Source organism: Scophthalmus maximus, chromosome 19, assembly GCF_022379125.1.
Source record: "Scophthalmus maximus strain ysfricsl-2021 chromosome 19, ASM2237912v1, whole genome shotgun sequence".
Taxonomy (NCBI): Eukaryota; Metazoa; Chordata; class Actinopteri; order Pleuronectiformes; family Scophthalmidae; genus Scophthalmus; species Scophthalmus maximus.
In genome coordinates, this window is record NC_061533.1 from 16220738 (window position 1) to 16246280 (window position 25543).

The window sequence follows — 25543 nt, forward strand, 5'->3', positions numbered from 1 at the left end:
TTCCACCTGCCAAACACACACACCCACCAGTGACACACACACATGCACATAGACACTCAGAGGCCAAGGATCCCACAGTGTGTATTGATTCAATTAGACACTTTGGCTCACTGTTTTAATGCACAATGAACACACAGTCGTGTTGCCCTGTATAGACACAATCTATGGGGTTACAGTGGTGCTGGTGATGCTATTGATGCCACCAGAGGAAAGTGCACATGGGAATGGATTGTTTTAATGGTTGCCATTGTTTGTACTCGTACTCCACCTCTCCGACTTCCACCTACTCTGTTCCAGATCGCTCTCTTCGCATGGTTACCGTGCAGAGACGGAGAGCGAGATCAGAGATCAGACAGAGAGATTAACATACAGAAATAGACTGAATTTATTCATACACACTTAAAGCGTCCCCCCGCATACTGTAAACAAGCCTCATCAAAGATCAATAAAGTTGCTGCGTGAACCATAAACTTGCCCACACTCGTGCACTGTGCAGAGTGTATCTCACAAGCTGGAAAGCGCGCAGATAGATCACACAGACACGAGCCTAAATTGCATCCATATGGACAAACACAAAAGCAACATCTACATCAGGCTCAATTAAACACACTACCAAATGCTCATTTTAACGCAATGTGTGTTCAAACACAGCCCTCCGATTAAACAGCCTGCACCACCGGCTGCATCTCCAGGACACGCTCAGATGTTTTACAAAGGACTAAAACATCTTAATATCTCCACTCGAAAACAGTGACTCGTGACGCCGTTGACAGGGTACGTTAGACCCGGCTTTACATCCAATCTGTGCTGATTTGAATAACGCCTGCAGTTAATTCAAACAGCTTAAGTGACAAAAAAAATGAAAAAAGCTTTCAACTGTTAAAACCAAAGCGTCTTTGTGCATCTGCAGGTGAAAGCAGAAAGTGTGGAGGAGGACGATTAAAGAAAGGTGACGCCGTGGGGTGAGATAAATGTGCGCGGAAAATTTGGGCCGAAGGCTGAGATAAAGGCAGAGAGACGGGAGAACCGCGGAGTGAAATTATCAACTAGTTTCAGGCAGAGATAGGGAGGAGAGTGAAGTGAATAGCAAAAAGAAGCAGGCTGGCAAGTTGCAGGGAGTCGGGCCGACGTTCCAATAACAGCACCTCTCGATTTGGTGTTTTCTCCCTCTCACTCTCCTGGCTCATGCCTGCTGTTTGTCAAAGGAAACTGGCTCGGGCCGTGGCATCTTACAGGTTCCTGCTCACACAGAGTGCCTATTCAGACCTGGGCTGCTCCTCCTATCCGCTGCATGGGCGATGCCTGGTGTGAGGATACAGCACTGGGGGCGAGTGAGGCGTTGGGTGCGGAGGCGAAGCGGGAAAGCCAGATGGTTTGGACTGTGGTTAGCAAGACCTGGGAGACAAGAAGGCTGGGAAGAGATGGCCGAGGAGCTCCACGTGCGGCTCCAAGAGGGCGGGGAAGGCTCGGTAGGCAGCGCTGGGCGTGTGTGATGTGATACAAAGCCCCCTTTTTCCTCTTCTTTACACACACCGTGCTTGATTTTGGCATTCAGCACTGGTAAAACTGGAACCTACTGTAGCTGTTCGGGGCACAGATGCCAAAGACACCCTTACAAACACACAGCACACACACACGGTAAACAGACTAAAACCCATGTACATAAAACTTACAAGAAAATGAACCCCCCTATTTCCATTTATTTTAGGCTGTCGCTCTACTGCAGGAAATTAATTTGAAACAAAGGATAAAAGCCAGTTCACATCCACGGTGGAGTTCTGGGTGTTAAACCTAATATCTCCAATTAAATCAAAGCACTCTGCTCGATTACATGGCTTACAGTACTGGCTTAGTGCACTTGCACTCACTATTTACTCATACACACCGTCAGACGCACACAGACACAGAGCCGAGCTCAGCGGGGAGCGTGCACCATGAAGTGGTCCGCTGCGAAGGAATGTGCTTTGGCTGTGTATCCTGTGTCACAAGAGAGTGAGAGCTGTTGGCTTTAGCACACCTTCCACTGGAGCAGGCAGGTCTGGTGTAACTTAGGCTACTTAAACAACCTCACAGCTGAACCAACACACACACTCCAGCAGATGCACATCAACACATTTCCGACTGCTGACCAACTGCTTCTAGATAATAGAGGGATATATTGTGAACGACTTTGAGGGGCTAAAAGAACATATTTATTACAAGGAAGGAAGAAATGGGCAATGCAATAAAGAATGATTAAATTAAGGGCGGGAATGATAGATGAAGGAGATGATGGAGGAAGCCAAGAACAGAAAAAAAAATTGGTTTGAAAACATTCATCCATCCATTCTTTATGGGCACTGGAGACATTTCCAGCTGAGGTTGGGCGAGAGGCGGGCTACAGGTCGCCAGTACAGCACAGGGCCAACATACAAAGATAAACAACCACTCAACCGCACATTCACACCTACAGGAGAGTCTCCAGTTAAACCTTTGGGCTTCAACTTGTCATTATGATGTTAAAACCGATTGCAAAGTGTAATGGCGATAGAAAAATGATACCATCCTCGCTTGAATTGGTCCCCTATACGCCTTGCTGAGAGAATAGAGTTCTCCCGGTATCTATCCCCAGTGATGGAACAGCCGAATCGACAAAAACAACTCAAGAGAGAAATAGAAAGGCCATCCCATTGACGGAGGACCAAAAGCAGGTGAAGAAGGAGAGAGATGAAACAATAGTGTACCTCGGAAGGGCATTCACTCCGTGGAAGGAGCTCCGGGACTTGACAGGTTTCAAAAACCACATGCAGTTCGCCTTCTTTCCATTGGATCAGTAAGTAACACAAACAGCCTACTTATTAATAATATTTGGACCTTTGACTCTGGGTTATTTGTTCAAATTGGGATTTTTTACGAATGTTTTCTGCTTTGGATAGTAGCCAGGCCGCTGGCATTGAGTTAGACATGATGCCAGTGCAGAAAATGAAGTAGGAGCTTGAGAGTTCACACTGTACAGTCCTCACTTCTCCTCCAGTGTTGTCGACAACTTCCTCAGGATCCAACTCTGAGGAAAAGTGCCTGAATCCTCAGAAGTGTCTTGCTACTGCAGGGTTTTTTTTTGACACTGACCAAACAATAATACCACTTGGAATCTCCAGGGGCATAAAAGTTACCTGGACAAAAACCTACGCAGATACTGGGAGGGCCTCCACAAAGAAAAGCCCTGGTCGGACAGTAGATTCCAGGTCAGGATTAAAACATTACCAATGAAATTCAATGAAAATATGAGCCTAAACCGGATCAGCCATGGGACGGAGGCTAAACTTTAAATGCACCGTTGTGCTATTTCAGTACAAATAAGATTAACCTTTGCTCCCGCAGCAAATTCATCATCGGGCTAGAGATCCATCAGTCCGGCCGCAGCTCCCAAGGAGATACTGGTCAACTGTCACATAGCAGGCAGGGATTAACTGCTGTCAATTTGGCCTTTGGCCCCTCCATGACCTCCTACATGAAGTCTAGACTCAGTGGAGCTGAAAAATATGTGTGACCAGGGCTGATGCATTGAAGGCTTTTCATACAGCAGTGAAATAGCCGGGGTGAATGTCTTGACACACGGCAACATATGATCAAAGAAAAAAAACTGAATCATATATGGGAGATATTTCCGTTGCATTTACACGAAAGGCAGTGTCAGACAGCAGAGGCGCTGATTTCCTTGGGCAGGCGTCGTCTCTGTTAAGTGCTACTCAGTCAAATGGTCCAGGCAGCTTGACCAGGGGTCTGAGATCAGATGGAACGAGGCTACATGAATACCAGCCAATGGATATTTGAGGCCTGCCCGCGAGGTCTAGAATCTGCAGAGCTATCCGAGGCATGGTCACAGCTAAGTTTAGGGTTCGGGAGCGTGTGAGAGGTCAAACATGAGTCCTGGGTGAGGCAGCAAGGAACTCCCATCTGACCCCCACGTGAGCTCAGTCAACCAGGGTCAGAGGATGAGCTACTACGACCGCATGTTAGGGTAGCAGTTGTTCCATGACATTATTTCATTAGTCAAAGTCACAAAACCCTAAAATACAAATACAATAACTGTAGCAGGGCACAAAAAAGGGTCACCTGTCATCAGACGATATCATTGGTATGATCAGTAGCAGCCAAAGTTTTGGCAGCTTAATGCCACAAGCTGGACTTTCTGATAAGAGCAGGGCAACTCTGATCCAGTGACGCCAACACACACATACACCCCTCCGCATAGAGAGAGTATTGTTCTTCTGCAAACAATCGCTGACTTACAGAGACACACACAAATGCTGCTTTTAAAACTTGGGCATAAATGAGTGACCTCAGAAACCCATTCGCAAAATGTGTACACTTAACTGGCAAAGTCACGATCTATGTACTCAAGGCCAGTCTGCAGGCTAAAATTAGACGAGGGAGAAGGTGTCCATCTACGGCCCTCTGGCTACCAATGGGCAGAAGGGGCAAGGACAGGGGCACTGAGCTGCAGAGGCCATGGAGAGCAGCGAAGAGCTGGCAGGCAATAAATATAAAATAGATAAGACAAAAAAAACTGCTACTGTGTGTATCCGGATCTGTGGTCACAGGAAATGGTGTGTGTGTGTTTGTGTATGTCTATGAATGGCAGTGGGGTCAGTGACATCATGTTGCATCCCCTGGTGGGAAACAGTAATTACACATGACCATTTCCTGTTTCCCATCGGCCACCTCTCCTCTGAAGCGAATCCTCTGTACTGTGGGCAAAAGTGCTTTTCATACTTATGATTCTGCAATGCAGTCACTGTATTGTGGGCCTCATAAGAGAGGAGGAGAAGACGGAGGAACATAGTGCAGTGGGGCCAAGAATGCAGTCACTCCCATTATAACGGACTTGTTAAAACCTGAAGAACACAAAAGTTACATCCTACGGGGCTTGAAAATAACACAATGACTGTGCTCTCTCTCTCTCTCTCCCTCTCTTATAAATGCCTGAGGAATGCTGGAACCTCAGGACAAGCACGATCTTCCCACTTTTTTTTAAATAATTTTCAATGACAGCCTCTAAGCTTCTGAGATGACCATTGCAGATAAAAGTAACAAACAAACAGGGTGTATGCATGTACTGTGTTTGCATGTGCAGGGGGTGGGAGTGACTTTCAGATGTAGGCTCCTGTATGTTGCAGCAGGGAAAAACAAAAGGGTTCTACAGTGTAATAAGTTTAAGTTGTGATGAGCCAGCAGGACGTTCATGAAAGACCCTGGAGCAAAAAGCACCCATAGCTCGCTGAAATTACAGCTAGACTGTGGGCTGTGCAGCTCGGCCACATACAAAGAATCCCTGTCTCATAAACCCACCCAGGCAGAGGAGACGTGGGGGGGAGGGAGGGGAAGAGAAAGTGACTTCGGAGAGCGAGCATGTGAGCAAACAAGTGAGTGTTTACCAGCAATGATCCTCATGAGCTGAAGACGAAACACAAGCACAAAGAACATAAATTATCTCTTGATAATGCAGAGTAACGCTGCTCTGCAGCCGACCCTGACCTCCGAACCCCCCGTGAAGGGAAAGATGAGCTTTTTTTTCCCACTGGGCTAAATGAAGGCTCATCATCTTGTTAGTACACATTCCAGGTCCTTGAAATGTTATTCACAAAGATCAAACTGAGACGCGGACCAGAAAATGAACAAATGCACAAAGGTCTTCAGACAGAAAAAGGGCCTGTTATGTGCATTCCTACGCAATTGAGGAGATTCAATATTCAGACAAAGTGCCACTTTGCAGTCCGTGTCAGCTGAGCTGACTCTTCATCAAAGGAGGCTCTGTGACAAAAACTCACAAACTGATTAGTACCTGATTAACTTATTGGTGGAAAAAAAAAAGACCTTGTGATAGTGATAGTCAGTACATTCCAGGCTACAGGCGTCATAGGCGGATAATTACTTTCACAATGTTCCCCTTGAGCACAGGTGGCTATGCAGTCGAATGAGGGTAAAAGACAATTACAGTGATACAGTAAAAATCCTACAAACAGACTATAGGCTTCACACAACCTACAAAGGTTGGCAGGTGTGTGTGTGTGTCATTTCATAGTCACATATCTCCCCTTATGTGATTATAAAAGCCAGACCTGGTATTCTCTCTGGCACTTGGCACAGGTAGCAAAGCAACACCTCATCCATGCAAACAATGCCAAACTGCCAGCAGGTACCACACACGCGCGCACACACACACACACACACACACACACACACACACACACACACACACACACACACACACACACACACACACACACACACACACACACACACACACACACACACACACAGTGATATCAGCTCTCATACGTGAACCCTCGTGTCACACAGCTTCAGGCCTTTTGGACAAGCTTCCAGCTGACAAAGTGAGACAGGAATACACTTCTAAACAGCTGCAGAACAGACAATGTATTTTCAGATTATGGGGCCAGAAAAATAAATCAAATAAAAGTTTCCCTTTGAAATTCCTGTCACATTTCCAATGGCCATGTGTTTCCTCTTCCCCTGGACCCTGTAAAGAATAAGACAGATGCATATTTTCTCTGTAACTGTTAACGTTTATGGAGATTGTGAAGATTTGCACCAAAGAAAATAGTCTGATATTGCATAAATAATAAACGTTTGTTGGATGGAATCACTATTTTCTCTGTTTCTACTAGCCAGTACACACACACATACACACACACACACACACACACACACTCACACAAATAGGGACACAGCTGCAGACAGTCAGTTAACAAAGCAATGCACTGTCCTTAAAGGGGGCAGACATCTCTGAAAATAGATTTCAGTTATATCACGACTCTTCCCGCGATCAATCAGAAACATAAAGTACAACAGTCTGAGACATGGTCACACGCACTTCTTCAACTGACACAGCCCACCACTTTGAGGTTGTGTAAAAAACTGCTGACAACAGCGTGAATAAGAGCAACAAAAACGCGTGCAGAGAATCAGAAGGGACAAGTGATCGACCGGAGGCTGAAATCAACTCTTACCTGTAAACTGAGAGCGATCTGACGGATGTACATCATATTGAGATCCTCTAATATCCACAGTTTTTCCTCCATGTTTGCGAGTTGATCAACTGGCATCCTTAAGGCAGATATCCACAACACGTTGAGGGTCGGGCTCAAACCGCTGCAGGTACCGGGGAGACAAAGTTCATTATGACGGTTCCGTTCACTCGCGCGATCAGCGCGTAAAACAATGCGTAAAAGTTCCGCTCCGCATCCAAAACAAGACCAGTAACTCCGGGAAAGCAGACAGAGGTGGAGTGGATGACAGCATCAGCCGCACTGTAGTAACCCCGTCCATAAACCCCCCCGCCCCGTTCACTGCGCGTATTCTTCTCCTTTACTTTCCTCCTGGCAACAAAGATCCTCTCAAACACCCACAGTCAACACCCAGCGGCTGCGGGGGAAGAATGGAGCCTTTTAAAATGTAGTTCTTCTCTTTGTGTCCCCGTGTCCTGATTGTGAATGCCGACTGTCCTCTCTGTGACAAGAGACCTCTCCGCAAAAGGGCATCGCCTCTGCGGGAGTGATCGGCACAACCAGCCCACTGTGCGCGCCCTGACGCTCCCCGACTCGGCGCGGAATTAACCCCTACGAGTCGCCTCTGATGATGGTAATGAACTTTTTGAAGAAGGGCTGGGGGGGGGGGGGGTTCTGTAGTATCCACGCCCTTCTAAACAAACAAATATCAAATGCCGCACCAGCACACAAGCATAGCGGGGTGGAGAGCTTTGTTCTTTTTACTCAGCTCGACGTGGAGCAATTAGGACCGTGTCAGCTGGCGCTCTTCGTGAGCGGCGGCAGGAGTGGATAATGAAAACCGGAAAATGTTATCCACTGGTCTGATTTTAAAAAAAGAAAGAAAGAAAAAGAAGTCATGGAGTGATATGCTGCATTAAAACAAGGAAAACCAAACAGATCCTAACTGTATCTAATGATGTCAGGATCAGACGATTATAAAGTCTCATGTTTTTGGCGCTGTTACAAACCGATTGGTCACTGAGAGCGCAGACATTTAGAGAGGGCGAGGAAATGTGTGTCTTTGTAGGTCACAGGGTCGCAAGCATTTGGCCAATTCAAATACATATTTCATAGCACCGATCCCCAGGGTCTCAGGTCGTTTAAATGTTTTATTACTTAGCTTTTTAAACATTCATTTAAGTCTCTCTTCGCAATTATTACCACACCCAACCAGAACATTGTCTCCCAGAATCACATTTAGTCCTTTAAGTTGAACGTTACAAAAATATGAGAAAGTTTTTTTTTCAAAAGAAGAAATAGTTTCCACATGGAAAAAAAAGGCCAGGGCGAGGTCATCATGCGTTCCCATCACTCCAGCTGTTCGGTGGCCAGTCTCCTGTCCTCGAATCAACACGATCCTCAAGTAAACTCCATGCAACTTTCAGCCACAAACTCTGTCAATACATGACACCTCTCCAGCGCCTTGATCCTATCCTCCTGATACAGCTGTTGTGTGTGTGTGTGGGTGTGTGTGTGTGTGTGTGTGTGTGTGTGTGTGTGTGTGTGTGTTTGCGAGATGTTCGTTTCCTTCTCTGTGGCGTGGCTAAAACCAAGTCAACCCCTCAACAGGAAACCACATGGAGCCACATAAATGACGATACACACATTCTTCTGGTATTCAACAACACCAGCGCACCGGAGCAATGGAGCGGAGCGTCAGAGGGTCACTGGCTGATTCCAAGGGTTCAACAAGATGCAGAGACGATCACTGCTTGTAAGAAAGTTATGGGAGGCAAAGTTTTGTGGATTTTTCTTCCTTCATTTCACATGTGGGACTCACCACATGCCCATATGGCTCTCATGGGGCACGTCCTCTTAACTCTTTTCCACAGGCATACAGTGAAAACAAAGGAGCTGGGAAGCCCTTTCACCTCAGAGGAGAGGAGTCAAGGGTGCCAGTAGCACAGGGGGCCATTTCCCCCGAGAAAAGCCTCCACCCTTAGGACTTTAAATCACCCGGCTAATCTGTCACAGACACCAACATACACACAGTGTGAGAGGAGATTTATTGTTTTTGAGGTGGAAAGATAAATAGTTTTTGGTGATGCGCAGAGGGAGGGTTCTGGTGTGCTCACAGAACTTTCTGGGGCTCCTGTATGGCGTGTGTGTGCGCACGCTCGCACACTTGATCCACAAGTCACTGTGTGCAGATTCATATCCAGTCAATCCCCTATGAAAGTCAATCTGGCATGCTGCTGCATTAGAAAATATTCACTGAACAAGACCTCATGAAAACAGGACTGAATGGTGATAAAAAAGACTTGACTCTTTTTGTAAAGTGATACAGTTTACGAGGGGCACATTGGGTGGATGTTTCCTTTTTTAAAATTATGATAATGGACAAGCAACAGGACATGGATTTATTATTCCAATGTCACTTAATCCGTTTAGTCTTTTCTAGTCTCTTGCAGCAGTTCATCGAAGCTTTACATGCTGCAGGTAAATCCCCATGCAGTAAAACATCCAAGACGGACACCTTGCAACAAAAGCCAAGAGGCTGAACAAAAACAGGCAGAAAACAGCTATTATACTAAATGACAGGGAAGGCAGGCAGGCCGGCAGGCAGGCGACCAACTCAAACACAGAGTATCGCTGCTTCATGGTCTCCGAGCCACCGAGGACAAGGCGAACTCTGGTAAACAGAGACAAAAGATTAGTGGTTATCCTGGAGAAAGAAGAGTTTTAGACCTGACTGGGATTTTTCTCTGTTAAATGGTGATTACCCACTGATGAGGTGGTGGATTAGCAGCTCGTGACTACAGGCCTGATCTGACTGTAGCAGGGCCAGATGTGCTAATTGGCTGCCACGAGGGAGGAATGAAACCAATGCATTACACAACCAGTTAATCCAACGGCAACGCTGAGGTTTGATCAAAACACAGAGGATTAAATGAAACGCTCGTTCCATGAAAAGATTTTACAAAAGGGATCAAATCCCCTCCTTCAACACACACACACACACACACACACACACACACACACACACACACACACACACACACACACACACACACACACACACACACACACACACACACACACACACACACACACACACACACACACACACACACACACACGATAATAACAGGCTCAGAGTTTCAAGACAATACCCGGTGCCCTACTTGTTTCTGAACGGATGTGTGGAGGAATACAGAAAACTTCCTGTACATACACCTAATCAGCTGGAGGAAACATGCTGGAGGCAGAACTGGGGGTCAGCTGGTGGTCCTGCACCAAAGGGACAATACACCCAAGTACGATACATGGTAAATGCAGTGTTTCCAGTGGAGGAAGACAGGTAGCTGATTGTAAGAGGGATTTACTAAGGAAGGAAATACTATCAGGAGAAAATGGACTCCAGAGAAAGTCAGTCAAGGAATAAGCAATAGATAAAAGTAAAAGAATGAAAAGATATGGGATAATCCCCATATGTCACAATTTAGGTCCACCGTTTTGATCCGGATCTGAAGTATTTCAGCTATACGATGGCGTCAGATAAGCTTTCGTACAGGAATTCATGGTTCTCACACAAAGAATCCTAATCCATTCTGTATGTCTCCCAACTCCTTCTCCCAACGATGAGCTCTGCAGTTTTGGCTTTGACAGCTATTGGAAGGTTTGCAAATGTGTGTGAAGATACACACATTCATGTTACCATTTTAGATGAATTCAATCATTTCTGTGGTGTCTTGACTTTAACCTCTAGTGCCATCATCAGGTCCGAATTTGATTTTGCCTGATACTTTGGTTTATGTCAAAGTTCCGGCAGAATTCCCATCAGCTTCAACTGAAATCTGTGTTTAATTAGCAAACGTTAGCATGCTAAACAGTGATGCATCAGACTGGCAGCCTTGTCATTGTGCAAATCGCAGTTGACGTTAGCATTTATCTCAAAGCATCGCTGCACCCAAGCTAGAATGGCTGCAGAGTCTTAATCTTGTTATGGTTTTCTGTTTGCCATGTAACCGATTAAGAGAAACCCAGTAGGGAAAATCTGATGACAGGTTGTCATCTTATTATTTAAAACCCAGTTTAGTTGGACCATCGAAAAACACTTTAATTGGATTCAAAACTGAAAGTGAGCACACATGAAACATCTGCAATGTACCATGGTACATTGCACAAAACTGTGTCCATAACATGCCACCAATTTCCTTTCCATGTTAGTTTGTATAAAACCTCTATGGTCAGATTTGCCGCCCTGTCAAGGCCTCTTCTAAGCTGCTTCCAGAACATGCACTGAAGGCCGGACATTTTCCTGAACCTTGCTGCAGGGGCTGTATGTGAGAACGCAAATGTCGCTCCGGACATTTTTCAGAACTTTTCCTGCCAGTCCCCTGGTGAAATTTCCGTTTGAGCCCATGTGAGAATACAACATGACAATCTCCAGAAAATTCACGGCCAGCAAGTAGGCCCAGGCGCCACCCCTCGCCTGAATGTTAAAGAAATGCTCCGGCTGTTGTGGGTCGGACGATGTCCTGCTGCGTTCCTCATATGTGAACGTCCAATTCTCCAGGGCTTTAGTGATGTTGCATCATTTTCAAATCTCTACGAAAAATCTAAGAACCAAGTCATAATACACAGTGATTATTCTTCAGCATCACAAGACTCCATTCTGAATACAGAGTATATGTGTTCAGACAGGCGGTCTGCAAAAGGAAATAAAACAACTCAGGAGATCCATCTGATAAGCTGAAGAGTGTTAAGAAAGAAAACATGCTGACGATTATCATTCAAATCTCATTTTCAACTTTTGATCAGCACTATCTCATTGCCTCGGATATCAACACCACCTTATTATCTTCAGGACTGAGGAGTCATGTGCTAAAGGTTGAAAGCTGCCCTGAGTCTAACGCACAGGGCAGGGAAACACAAGAGGGCTCCAGGCGAGCTGGGCCCCAAACCACAACAGAGAATCCCGACTGTCATCGAGACCCAATCTGAAAACTGAGCCCCACCCACACCGCGACTCCCACTCACTTATTTGAGACACACGTACATAGACAGAAACCTGCACTTACATACACAAATACACAACCAGGCATAAACAGACGTAAAAACAAACTCTCTCTCTCTCGCACACACACACACACACACACACACACACACACACACACACACACACACACACACACACACACACACACACACACACACACACACACACACACACACACACACACACACACACAGCTGTAAAAAATAGTCTCAGAATACAAGACAAATGCCACTGATCAAGGTTTGTCTGACTGATTACGGCGTTCCAAGCAAACTATTTGCTATTTCCTGCTTCACACTTTTTCTCGGTGTGTTCCACACCCTCAGTTGTTTGTACAAGGACGGTGAGAGGAAAAAAAAGGTATTTTTCAACCGATTTATAGTCATAAGCTGAAAATTGAATAAGCCGAAAGCACCAGGTAACAAATGTGCTCCTGTAAAATGTGCATCAGAAATAATAAGGAAGTTCAAAGAGGTATCCAGTTTTTGCATCTGAAATACAAAATGAGACTTTCTGTGACTAAACACACAAGATAGGGACAGACAGAACCCCAGCAATGGTTTTATTCAGTATCCAGTCTACGAAGAGAGGAGAGGAAAGACAAAAAATCCGCCCCACAGATTTGAATATCACAGAGCTTCAATTACATGGCTGTGTCACGGCAGGCACTGGGTCACATCTGCTCGACTCGATGACAGCAGCGTGTGACGAGCTGTGAAACCAGTCGTATCATGGAGAAAAATTCCCCTGGAGGTCGTGTGGGGCATGAAAAACCTGTGCTGACAGCCACACAGTCGTAACTCAGACACCGAGACAGAGTAATGACGTTGTAAATCTTGTCGTCAGCCTCCCTTGTTATTAGGTGCATCACACTCAGTCTGTAGTGTCTGAGTGGTCCAATTTCTAATCCAATCAAATGTGGAGGAATGCTGGGTATGAGATGTGATGTGTCACAGCCTGCCTCATCAGAACAGGCAGTGGTTTTTTGGCACCTTGTTCTGAGGATCCATCTTATTTTTCCGACACGACTCCTTGTGCTGAAGGAAAACCCAGGCATGCATACACACAGAGAGTCACTCTCTCACATATAGAGACAGTTCGGCGGCATGTCAGGAGCCAGCGGAGCGCTCCTGGCTGCCTCCCAGAGTCATTGCTGACTTCCAGGAACGCTGCCTTAGCCAGTCACAGGAGACTACAGCCTCCCGTCATTTTGAAGGACCAGGCAGCTCAGTGGAAGAGAAACGAACTCAGTAGGCAATGCATCTCCATTGATTTCTCCCCTCAGGGGTGGAAGCTGTGCAGAGTGGATTTGTGTGGATTTAAGAGGACACGTACGCTGCGGCGATTCATTCGGTATTAAAAATTGCATGCCCTTCTGAAATGACTATTAATGGCCGTAAGTGGAACATAAAGGGGATGACGGATCATTAAAGGAAAGGTGAAGACGAGGAGATAGAGTCGGGGCTGATAGCTGGAAGGGCTGCTGCGTGATCTGAAATGGAGCAATGGCTCCCTCTGCAGAGCAGCAGCAGCAACACGGCCACACCATCCACCACGTGAAGGACCCAACGACGCAATATGCTGCACAGCACTTCACTGATGAATAACTACTGCACATAAAGTCCACTGGCGTGTCGACATTAGTTTGCTGAACTTGAATAATCAGGAGACGCCGGAAAAAAGAAAAGAAAATGAATGTTCCAGACCAGACGGGGAGATACGTTTCACAGACATGAGTGAGGAGCAAAGGCACAGACAAAGACAGATAGAAAACAAAACACATTGTTCCACATATTAATAGTCAAGATTTGGAGAAAAAAAATTCCGTACTGTTTTTATTTGCCATGAGGTCACTCCTTCCAGACCCTGGTACATGTTTTCATAAGAGCTCGCACCAAGAAGCTGCTGTTCGTAGTTAAAGTCCGTCTGGGTTGAATCTAAAACAGAAGCCACTAATCTAAACATCTGCACAAACAACAGAGGAATCCAGACATCTGCAAAGAAGCACAACATCTTTGACAGTCAAACATCTCTTGCCTGCAGGGAGCGAGGAGAGACGGGGGTTCCGGCGATTCAACAAGGTGCTGAACCTAATGTCAAAACCATCTTTGTCCGTGTTTGAATTTTAAAAGGATGACATCTTTTTTATAACGCAGCCCTCTGTTTAATGTTCTCAACTTGCACGTTTTGGAGAAATTCTAATTGTAATGTTAAGGCGTAAACTTCAACACTGAATTCATTTTGTGCTACCTTAGCTGCTTTTACAAGCACACACGTGAGGGTTGTTTATTACTCGGTGAACCCGATGTCGTGCAAATTCGTCAAGCAGCTGAAAACATCTCTCGGGCGGCTGCTTTTCTGGCTGCTCGTGATGACACTGGGGAATTCCCTGGACTGAGTCTGTCTGGACGCATGTCGAGTGGACGAAGGAAATGTGAAAATAAAATGCAAATTGTAATTATTATTATCATTTTAATTCCAACGATAACTACAGCCAAACATGTTGGTTGCAACTACAAGACAGCTGTGTCGGTGCATATACACTGTCGAAAGCTTCGAGGCGATTTCGGATGAAACGCATTTAATATATTTCACAGCTCTTTTGATTGTGGCGCAGGCGTCATCCTTTGCCACGATCGCATTTAAAAAATGCTGACTGTCACATAGGGCTGCGACCAACAATTATTTTCATAATCGATTAATCTGTCGATTATTTTTTCGATTAATCGATTTGTTGTTTGATCCATAAAATGTCATAAGATGGTGAAAAATATTGATAGTGTTTCCACGAACCCTGAACTGATGTTTTTTTATTTTGTCCACACGCCAAAGATATTTTGTTTACTGTCATAGAGGAGCAAAGAAACCAGAAAATATTCAGATATAAGAAGCAGAAATCAGAGAATCTTGACATTATTCATAAAAACTACTTGAACTGCTTAATCGATTATCAAAATAGTTAGCGATGATTTACTAATCGATTAGTAATCAGTTAACTGTTGCAGCTCGACTGACATACATCTTTTAGTGCAGACAAATGGCACTAACTGACATTCAACCTGTTCCTGCTATATAGTGATATCCACAACATCATTCATACCTACAGTATGGCATTCCCCATGCAGCCATGTAAGAGGTAAAAGACAACCAAGTCCAGCTCTGTACTTTTATTTCTCTTTAATAGAGCATTTGTGTTTCGAAACATTGCGTCTGGGGGGGAAAGCAAGCAAGTCGTAAGTGAAGAGTTAACCAATATGGGTGATAAGTCACCCGAGTGAACATCTAGACAAGCTGATCCCTTTCTTTTCTGGGAGGTGATGATAAACCCAGCTACAGAGTAGACATGGCAAAAAATGATTGCCGACACAGCAGAAACAACCCAACGATACAACACGATGTGACACCGCACCGTCTGCCACTGGGCCCAGTAAACAAACACATTAAAACGCAGGCACGCTGGCAGGGACTAGTACACAATGCAGCATGCAGGGACGGCAAATATGCATAATAGACCCATCTGCTCTCATAAAGTCAAACACCTGCTCGGCATCATCAAAACAGAGAGCAGCATCATTGGCGGTTGCGCCCCTTTGCCCTCTCCTCTTCACAATAACGTCCAGTGATCACCGGGCCAGACGGCGCTGCCAACAATTTCCTTTCATCCAAGATACAGTTCTGAATTTAGCCCTGTTCCGCACTAAATGATTTGGTTGAAAAAGGGAGAAAGAAAAAAAAAAGAGTGTGGAATAGCAACACCATACCCACATCCATCAACCAAACACCTACACACAGTTCACCTACGGTGGGCGACTTAGCTCGAACTCATCTATTTGTAATGAAACCTATAGCGCAGGAGCAGGCGTGAACAACACACCTATCCATCACACGCACGCACACACGCAAGCCGGCACGCACACACACACACACACACACACATCTTCAGTATTGATTCATTTCTCACTGCATTCCTCCGTATGAAAGAGAGGCCCTGACTCCAGCTATTTCACAATAAAGATCATGTGACGTAAAGGAGCAAGGGATAGAGAGTCTCTTTGTGCGGGGGGGGGGGGGGGGGGGGGGGGGTATAGAATGGAATAAAGAGCAACAGTAGAAAAGGTGTGGCGTGTGTGGTTTGACCATAGGGTTTGACATAGACCTGCCCGTGTTCTTCAGCTTGGAATTGATGATGAAATGACTTGACCCTGCATGGCGAAGTTATTAGCAAAGCTTAAAATTATACAGTATATACACTTATATACCAACTATAGTGCAAAGTGCCTTTTTTTCTCACTGTCTATTCGTGCTGATGCCTACTTATTGTAAAATGTGACGAAGATTATCAAATGTCGACCATTGTTCATGGTTCATGGTTCCTTGAGCTAATATGGGTAAAAAAGAGAAAAGAAAGTCTCCTTTACTTGATTCATAGAATTTCAGTCAGAGTTACTGGGGAGGAGGGGCGACGACTTGCGTTTTTCATGCACCCAAAAGCAGAAATGTACACGAATGTCAGCGTTTGCGGCTACTTACGGCGTTACAGCGTGTTTGTCAGATCGCCCTTTAGAGACAGAGACTCTCATGTTTCTCAGTCCTCTGTGATAAGTCAAAGGGGGCTGACAAACTCACAACGAGTGTCCTGGACTGTAAATGAAACCACACACTGGAATGTGTGTGTGTGTGTGTGTGTGTGTCTGTCTTTTTGTCAATGTTTAACGGAGCAGCACTCAGTGGGTCTTGTGTTAACTGGAAGAAGATACCTTTGGCATGAGGCAGTCGGGTTCTGTTTTACAGTTTGTTAGCACCAGACTCACTAGGTTAAGGTTTAGGTCTCTGTACACAGAGATGAACACCGAAAAGTGATTGAGGGATAAAGGGCAAATTTAAAAAAAAATTATAATCATAACATATGACTGTCTAGACGTAAAGACAAAGGGGGACATAATCTGTGTGATCTGGATGAGGAAAGTAGGTGAGGACTAAAGTACATTAAGAAAAGACCCATTTTCCTGCGACGTCAGGGGACCAGAGCCTCGAGGAAGTGCTGTGGCCCACATAACAGGGTTCTCCTGGGGAAGGGATGTGCTGGGATTGATAGATTAGGGCGACTTAAACTGTGGAAACGCATGGGAGCTTACAGAGGCCGGCAAGGAGGTTTACCTGCAGTTTCGTAATGTCACACATTCTCATTTCCTTTAATCTGAATGGGATGACCATTTGACTGCGGTTCTTCATTTAAGATCTATTCTGGTTTCCTTTATACCTACTTAACTCCAGCTCAGTGCCATTCACATTGTCTACGAGAGCTTCGTTTACAAAATGGGCTGAACCCAAATCCCTGCGTTGTGATATTTTCTCCAGTATAACACAATGCAAAATTAACAAGGCGAGAAGGGACTTGCATGGCAACAGCTCTGCGTTACTCTTGATTCAAAAGCTTTTTCCACTTCACCAACCAAGGCCGTAACAGAATGAGGCGGGTGGGGATGATGCACAGAGGAAGTTTCCCATCTGGGCGAGTGGGAAAGCATCCAGTGATTACGCCACCTCCATCAATCTCTCCGTCAGTCTGTCTGTTGACTGAGTCGGTGACGGCCTCGCTCGGCAATACGTACACTGAGTGAACAAAGTCTGTCTCTCTCTGAGAATAGTCAGCGGACCTGTCTCTAGGAGACACTGCTGCTTAGTCACTGTCTGATGGCTGCGCGTGTGAACCAGATGTCGAAGAAAAACTGCAGCTAATCATACATACGACTAAGGGCAAGTTCAAACCCTCAGCTTCTCATTCTGCACGCTGACAGTACCGTAATGATTCACTGACGGTAAGTGTGACTCACTTCCTGTGTCTGCATGTGAATAAATAGGCATCTCTTATCTGTCTTTGTCTCTCTACTGACACCTTTTCTATTTTTTTTTCCAAGTAGGGCCAAATGTTGTACAAGAATATGTGTCTGTGGTTGGGTGGGGTTCACTTGCAACATCAGCAGCAGACCCTCAGCTGTTAAACTGCACCCTGACACCAGTTGCCACAAAGAGACACAAAAGGCCACTAACCACATTCAGTCCAGAAATACTTTAACGCCTGATCGCGTGTAAAGGCCTCTCACCATGTTCTCTGTACAAGACGGTTGGACGGACTTCCTCACAGGCAAGAAGAAAAAGCCACCTCATGCTATTCTCTAATAAGGCTCTACTGTCTAAACTAACTCACACCTCTCCTCTCATTCAGACCTAGTAACTACAGTGCGGAATACAGTGAGTGTCCCACGTGCGCGCACAAATGTTGGCAGATCTGGTTTCAGGTACTGGGCAACTTTTCAACGGAATGAGCTACAAACCACCCCCATTCTTCTCGGAGTTTTGAAATCTCTTCATCTGATGTCTTCCTAGACCCTTGTAATTGTTTTTAATAACTCCCTGTGGTGCCGTTCCTGTTTGTGGAGCTGTTTTCGTTTTTTTGTGAATCTCAGGTCTCCCTTGAAAAACCGACGACCTGATTAAATGAAGATTAAATGAAATTAAAATGAAGTGCATGACATCAGAACACTGTAACAAAGCAGCAAATACATGACAGATAACAGTAACAATATATGAATTGCTATAAATGAAAACTGCAACAATCAAAAAAAAAAGATTGATCCTGGGATGCAGTTCGAATTAACTCCAGATCTTATCTTCACAGTGCCAGTTTCACCATCTCTCCAAGCCAAGCAGTAAATGGTTTTTGCCAGGTTGTTTGTGCAGCATGTCCGGTCAATGGGACTCAGATAAGATAAGGCTGTGAGGAAAGTGCCGTCCTTGGGTCTGTGGAGCGAACCAGCGAAGGGTCAGCACAAGAGGACACTGTCAGAAGACGAATGTTGTGTGCACGTGTGCGTGCGTGTGTTATATGAAACAGGAAAGAGCAGAGACCCTCGGGGCTCTTGAGGCCCAACAACACGTGAACACATCTTCAGTGCATGAGGATAGTCAGCTATTGTTCAGATCGCTCACAGTGAAAAGGAACGAATTAGAGACAGACAGATTATCGCTGCATAACAGCAAGGACACTGCGTAAATTACACTTGATGTATGAAGTTTCCCTACAAACAAGAGCCCTTCTGTGATGAATAATGAACCACTATGTAACCTTGCCTTGTTGCATAAAAAGATAAAGAATGTGTTTATTCCAGTTCAACTGCGAAAGAAATAAGAAGCTTTAATAAATACTTCATTTGAACAATAAAGATTTGTTTTCACGTTTACTTAACTTATGAGGCAACCACCGTCACCATGGGAACAATAAGAGGACATTGGGTGAATTTTACTCTCTCACACACACTCGGAGAAACTGAGATTAGACCATTTTTCGTTTGTGCTTGCACTCACAGACTGAGTGGGAACAGTGCTCCACAATTATGTATACACAAAGCCTGCGTAATAAAAGGAAGTCAAACATTTGCTAGTTAAAATATCCCTCGGCATACCAAGAAGGCCTCCAAGCAGAAAGTGGTTCCCCAGTGGCCTAGCTTTGTTTGAGGAGAAGGGTCTTAGAAGGGGTAAACTTTTCCCTGGCGTCTCCCCTGCACCCCTGCAATGTTCAACATGCCAGAACGCCCTTAGGCTGCGCACACACACACACACACACACACACACACACACACACACACACACACACACACACACACACACACAGAGAGAGCATAGAGCATTCACAGGGCTTTAAGCACTATTGGGTAGTCTCACACTAATTTGGAAGAATAGGCTAAAAATCCCATATCATTATTCTCTCAAAGAACCCTATGAAGGCCAGTCTCAGTTGATTAGGAATTCTGGAAGAGTGCATCCACTCTTAAAAAACCCCCGGGGCCCCTGAGCCACTTTCCCTGGCATTTTATACCCCAGAACAAGGTTCGGTTTTGGGCCACAGTGCAGTGATGTCTCATTGTTCTCTGGGTACACAGAGCTGCCTTAAGGGGGAGGCTTGGCGGGGAAAGTTTTGGCATTCCTTCAAAGCGACTCTTTCTCAGTAGGTTCATGGTCTGAGGTGCTTCCTCTGTGCTGGCAAACTTTACCCTGGAAACATCTCTGACCTTCCTCCCTCTGTGTATATCGGGAGGCGGACATTATGCTTACACAAACTGGCCGAAATCCATTCAATTTTCTTTTTGCCAGGCCACAATGAACATGAGCAGAAGCCCGAGTGAGAGGCCACTGAGAGTGCGAGGACCGCACCTGTGACCTACAAACCATACATCTAAGCATCTGGAGAAAACATATCGGTCAGACAATATCTCTAACTTGGGTGCAATACGACCAGGATGCATCAGTTTCCACTGATAAAAGCAAACCGATCACGATACAGAGAAAATAAAACAAGATCCCTTGTCTGAACTTCCATTTCGAGATAGGACTAACCCCACTGCCGGCGTCACCGACACATTTTTTTCTGGGAAACACCCAGAGTATCCAGAGCTTCGCTAAAGCCACTAGAATGTTCAGTTTGGATACTTACTGGTGAGAGTGTGTGGATGTACAGGGTGGAGAAGTGCAGAGCACCAAGAACCAAACCAAACCGCAGCCCCAAGCTGTCACAGATTTCACTCAACAGAAATGGCAGACTCCCAGACCTTGCCATACACTCCCTCAGTCTGGGAGAGTGTGTGGGTGGATGGGTGTGTCATCACACACACACACACACACACACACACACACACACACACACACACACACACACACACACACACACACACACACACACACACACACACACACACACACGTCTCACCACTTCCTGGCCCCGCATAGCTGGTGGGGGCCATGGCGGTGTGGACTAGTTGGGACAACCTTGAGTTAAACATAACGCAAAGTCGGAGCAGTGCAACAGAGAACATTCCATCCCCACCTCCGTAATAATAACCGGCTCCCACGGCATGCCTGGGTGGCTTCAGCTGAAACAGCAGAGCCGGTGAGGATGGAGACAGAGAAGAGTGCAGAGACACACCGGTGGCCTTGTGGACCGGGGAGGAGGGATGTAGAGAGCAGATGTCTTCTCCGCTCCGAGGATGGACAGGATGGCTGCGGAATGGATTTCTGGGCAAATCCCGTATGAGCATTTCACCGTTTGCTTGGTTTCTCATTCTCAATTCTCCTTCCACTGCCAGAACCACATTACGCTGTGAATTTGTGATGCGTACACAGCAGAGCAACACAGCAACCAAAACTCAGAGGATGTGGCGTCGGACCACAGCAAGACGGACTGACAAGATAAGCAGAGATGTGAATCAAATTTACATGGATATATCTGCAGGTCAAACTGGATGCCTGGCAATATTTTTAAACATTTGAATGTATTATTTACATAACTGATTGGCGTAATTATGCACACAGTCCAGATAAATCCCCAAAGCCTGGTTATGCGGTCACTACATTAATAATAGCCTTCATTTAGTCTTACACAATTATGCTCTTGGCATATTTTGCCTACAGCCTCCTGGCAGGATAACACACAGGCACACGCACGCGCACGCACACGCACGCGCACACACACGCACAAACACACACACGCACACACACGCACACGCACACGCACACGCACACACACACCTGACTAAATACATTTTGACCATTTACTGTAACAACAAACATAAAATACAAGTCAATTGTGAGAAGACATACTGTAGTTCACGGATGTGAATTAGATATAGTGCTGAGTTTAAGTCTGGGAACTGGAGCATGAAGGGACAGATCTAATCAGCATGCCCTATCTACCAAGATATTTTCCTTGCCCACATAGTCGGCGTGAAAGTCGGCCGCACTGGGCTTTTCTTGCTCTGATAGTTGTATTTGACGCATTTTTTTAACTCACTGATAACATGTCACTGACTGAAAAAAACATTCCAAACAAACCACCTTTACACGAGAGGGTTAGGCTGGCACAAGCGCACACAAACGTGATATCCGCTGGCACCATGAAAACAGGGGCTGCTTTCACACGGAGGTGCAGCCCGTCTCATTGAAATGCCACAGACGGGTTCGGTGGTGGCATTGAGACAGGTCCCAACACACAGAGCCGGAGGAGAGTCCCAGTCTCTGAAAGAGGATCATTAGCATGGGCGACAAAGGCGGAGACACAGATTAATCCTGTATGAGAACCAGCGGAGAGCAGATTACACAGTTAAGGAAGCAATGATTGTTGTTGCTGTGAAAAGACGGGAAGTTTTTATCCGGATAAAAAAAACAAAAACAATACAGAGACGGAACAGCGGAAAGTATTATGAGTTAGATGTAATATCACCATGAAGCGTGACTTTACTTTTCAGGATATCTATCTCCCCTCATGTTTTTTTTGTATCCTTCTTCGTGTCTTTTGATTTACTTCCCCTCTAAAGATTCAATAGAACAGTAGAAAGGAACACGCGCCCCGGCGTCATCTCTCTGATCACAATACCTGAACACTTGCTCACACCATTTGCGCACTGAGATCATCAGGCCCACAGCGTCTGAAAATAAAGCTGAAGACACGACGAGAGCCTCCGCTTGTGCCTGACACACTGAGCAGACTTGGCCACATTGACACGACGGCACCTCCAGGAAGAGTTATGTGTTATTGACCTACACGAGCTCGTGTGTCAGATATGAACCGGCGCCCGCTCAGACCGATCAATGCGACGGAGTGTGCCGTACTTCCCAGGGGTTAGTGGTGCTCTCCTGTGACATGAATTACAAACAACTGGTCGACGAGACCACTTTCTAATTCAAGGGGAAAGTGGTCTGTTGGAACCCACTGCGCACACATGGACTGCAGGAGAGATTCAAAGAGGGAAGGAGAGACAGAATCAATACCCTATCTTTTCCATTTGCTATATTGCAGCATTAGCATTCCTTAAGTATCCTCTTACATCTGGGTCTCCCCCTCTCTCCCTCACACGTCCCTCTTACTTACTAAACAAGATCACTTGTCTGAACTTCCAAATCTGTGTACACATCCCAAATCCGTTTTGATGGAACAGACACAAACGTCCCCCCGAAAACAGGAAAACGCCTCAGACTAAATAACCAAATACCAGTGATATGAAATGAAATCAAAATAATGTGCTTACTGCTCGAACAGGCAAGTGTGCGTGTGTGTGTGTGCGTGTGTGTGTGTGTGTGTGTGTGAGGGAGAGAAAGGAGATAGAGACAGAGGCAGGACTTTCCAACAAAACAGTGTTAAAGTGGACCGTGATTAAAAATAGTTTCGAGGCTAGATTGGAAGTCACTTCTGAGCCCGTCTGCTCTGTCGACAAACACGAAGCAGATGTTGACATGGGAACTTGGCAGAGGCAAAGTGAGGCAAAAGGTCCAAATCCTGAGTTTCGAAACTTTGCAATGCCTTTCAGAGGAACCGTTTGAGAAACAGACGAATATCAAATATCTCCAGGAACAACATTTAAAAGAATAATGGATTTTTTTATAAATTAACCATTTTATATATAACAAAACACAATGGGAGTTGAAACACATCACAAAGCACATGTTGGTTACCATCAACCCATCACTGAGTACCACACACACAGGTCTCTGTAGGAAGAGGATGCTAGTAGTAGTATCCTTACTACAATATCCTGCTCAGCTACATAAGTACAGTCCATATTGGTCTGGAAATGCAGAGTGGTTTGGAAATGGTGCATCTGAGAGATGTGTTTTGTGTACGTGAACGCAGAGGAACAGCTCCACTGTGCAGTTTAATTGAGACATCTCACGAAGCAAAGCAGGGGGCACACGCACACTGCCTTCAGAGCAACATTCAACATGTGCCAAATAAGATGGTTCGTTTGGAGAGGGGGGGAGAGCGTAAACACAAGTGCGCGCGGGCGCGCGTTTGTTTGTGTGTGTGTGTGTGTGTGTGTGTGTTTGTGTAAGAGAGACGGTGATGATAACAAGAGGAAATCAGTGTCTACCTGTGATGTGTCCAGGAAAACGCTCTTTCTGAACTTCCCTCGCCGTATCTCCATTTCAAGGGCAGAGCCGCGGGCGACGGTGGCTCTCGCTGTTTGATTTCGGCAAAACATCCTCTCTGCTTCCTGGCAACTTCACACAGCCCCCCTGCGCGGAGTGTATCGGCCGAACTTGTAGTGAAGCGCACAGACGGGAATCGCTCCCGAAAACACAAACAAGCGAGGCGCAGATCCAGGTGGCACAAAACGGCCCCGCGGGCGAAAACTCCCCGGAGATTTAGGCAAACACTGACGTCTCTTCTGAAGTGGGAGCCGAGACTGGGCATAGTCCACGAGCAGGGGTTGAAAACACACACACACACACACTCCCAGAGACCTACGGAGTCTTCAGTCACAGCTGACTTCTCACTTCTCCAGACACTTGCCCGTTGTGCGTCCCACAGTGGCGCGGTGTCACTCCACGCGGTGGAGTTGCGACCAAACTTGCGCTTTCCTGTGCGCCAGAGACCTCTACCGGCTGTGTGTGTGTGTGTGTGTGTGTGTGTGTGTGTGTGTGTGTGTGTGTGTGTGCTTTCTGCAGAAATGTACTATTAAGATGTCTCAGATTTCTGTTTTCAGGCCTGTTTATGTGTCATTCAGCAGGTATGGATGTTGTGCGTAAGGAACCACTCTAGCAACATTTGTTGGTCAAAATTATTTAATTCTGGCATCTAACTTTCAAAATATACAAATTTAAAATATCTTCAAATAGATGTCATAAACATTTTTGACAGCTTTTCCCCCCGGCGTGTGTTTGGCCCTTGCAGACAATTAAACCCTAACACTCTCAGTTCATCTTCGTGTAGTATTTCCTTTATTTACAGCGGTTTGACCGTGGAAACTCCACACCACAAGACCATTCACTGTTCTAATCTTTAGTTGCATATAACAGTAAAATCAGCCTATGCTTTTAATGAGCTACAGTTTATTCACAAAAGGTAATTTACATATAAAAAGTCTTTGGAGTGGAACCTGGCATGTTTGATATCGAGGCAAAGCTTGGAGTCTTCGCTAGAATACTTGAATACATTTAAGTGACGTTTGGCATTGGGCCTTTAAGTGATGAATCCACAAGTGGGTTGCTGAAGTTAATAGCAAAGGGTTTCTACAGCCTCAGTGCATGTTTCAGATAATCCTAATTTGCTGCCCTTTCTTTAATACTTATAATGCAGCGAACTGGGGCAGGGTTCACATTTTATTTATGAGCATCTGCAGTTAAGCATTTGGATCCAGCAAGAATGTGAATCACAGTCTATGGCGGCACCAGTACTTCAGTGCACCTTCTGTGAGTGGAATTCTTAGTGGTCAAAAGGTCATCAAGGATCAGTCTCGCCAAGGCAGAGGTCATATCCACATGGCCGGGGACATAGCCTGCTGGGAAGAAGTCACTGGGTGAGGTCGAATTGTCAAATTGGCTTAGGAAGTTTCCTAAATCTTGAAGTGACCCGGAAGTATTTGATCAGCAGCCATGATAAGAGCTGTTTGGATTTTCTAAATGCTAAGGAAAGGAGCTTCAATGCTTCTTTTCCTATCTC

The 25543-nt window shown here is 45.6% G+C and overlaps 1 protein-coding gene across 5 annotated transcripts in view; it reads right to left on the reverse strand.

Moving 5' to 3' along the window:
• Positions 1-24423, reverse strand: part of rtkna (rhotekin a) — a 55777-nt gene extending 31354 nt beyond the window's left edge. Inside the window, exon 1 of one of the 5 annotated variants that reach the window (XM_035638943.2) lies at positions 23973-24419. In XM_035638943.2, coding sequence (XP_035494836.1) covers positions 23973-24083 — 111 coding nt within the window. In that variant the 5' untranslated portion in view covers positions 24084-24419. Of the gene's footprint in view, positions 1-7013; positions 7589-16584; positions 16605-20545; positions 20565-23972 lie in introns of those variants that run through there. The other 4 variants (XM_035638947.2, XM_035638946.2, XM_035638944.2 and 1 more) reach the window with 4 other exon arrangements.
• Positions 24424-25543: the final 1120 nt, after the last annotated feature.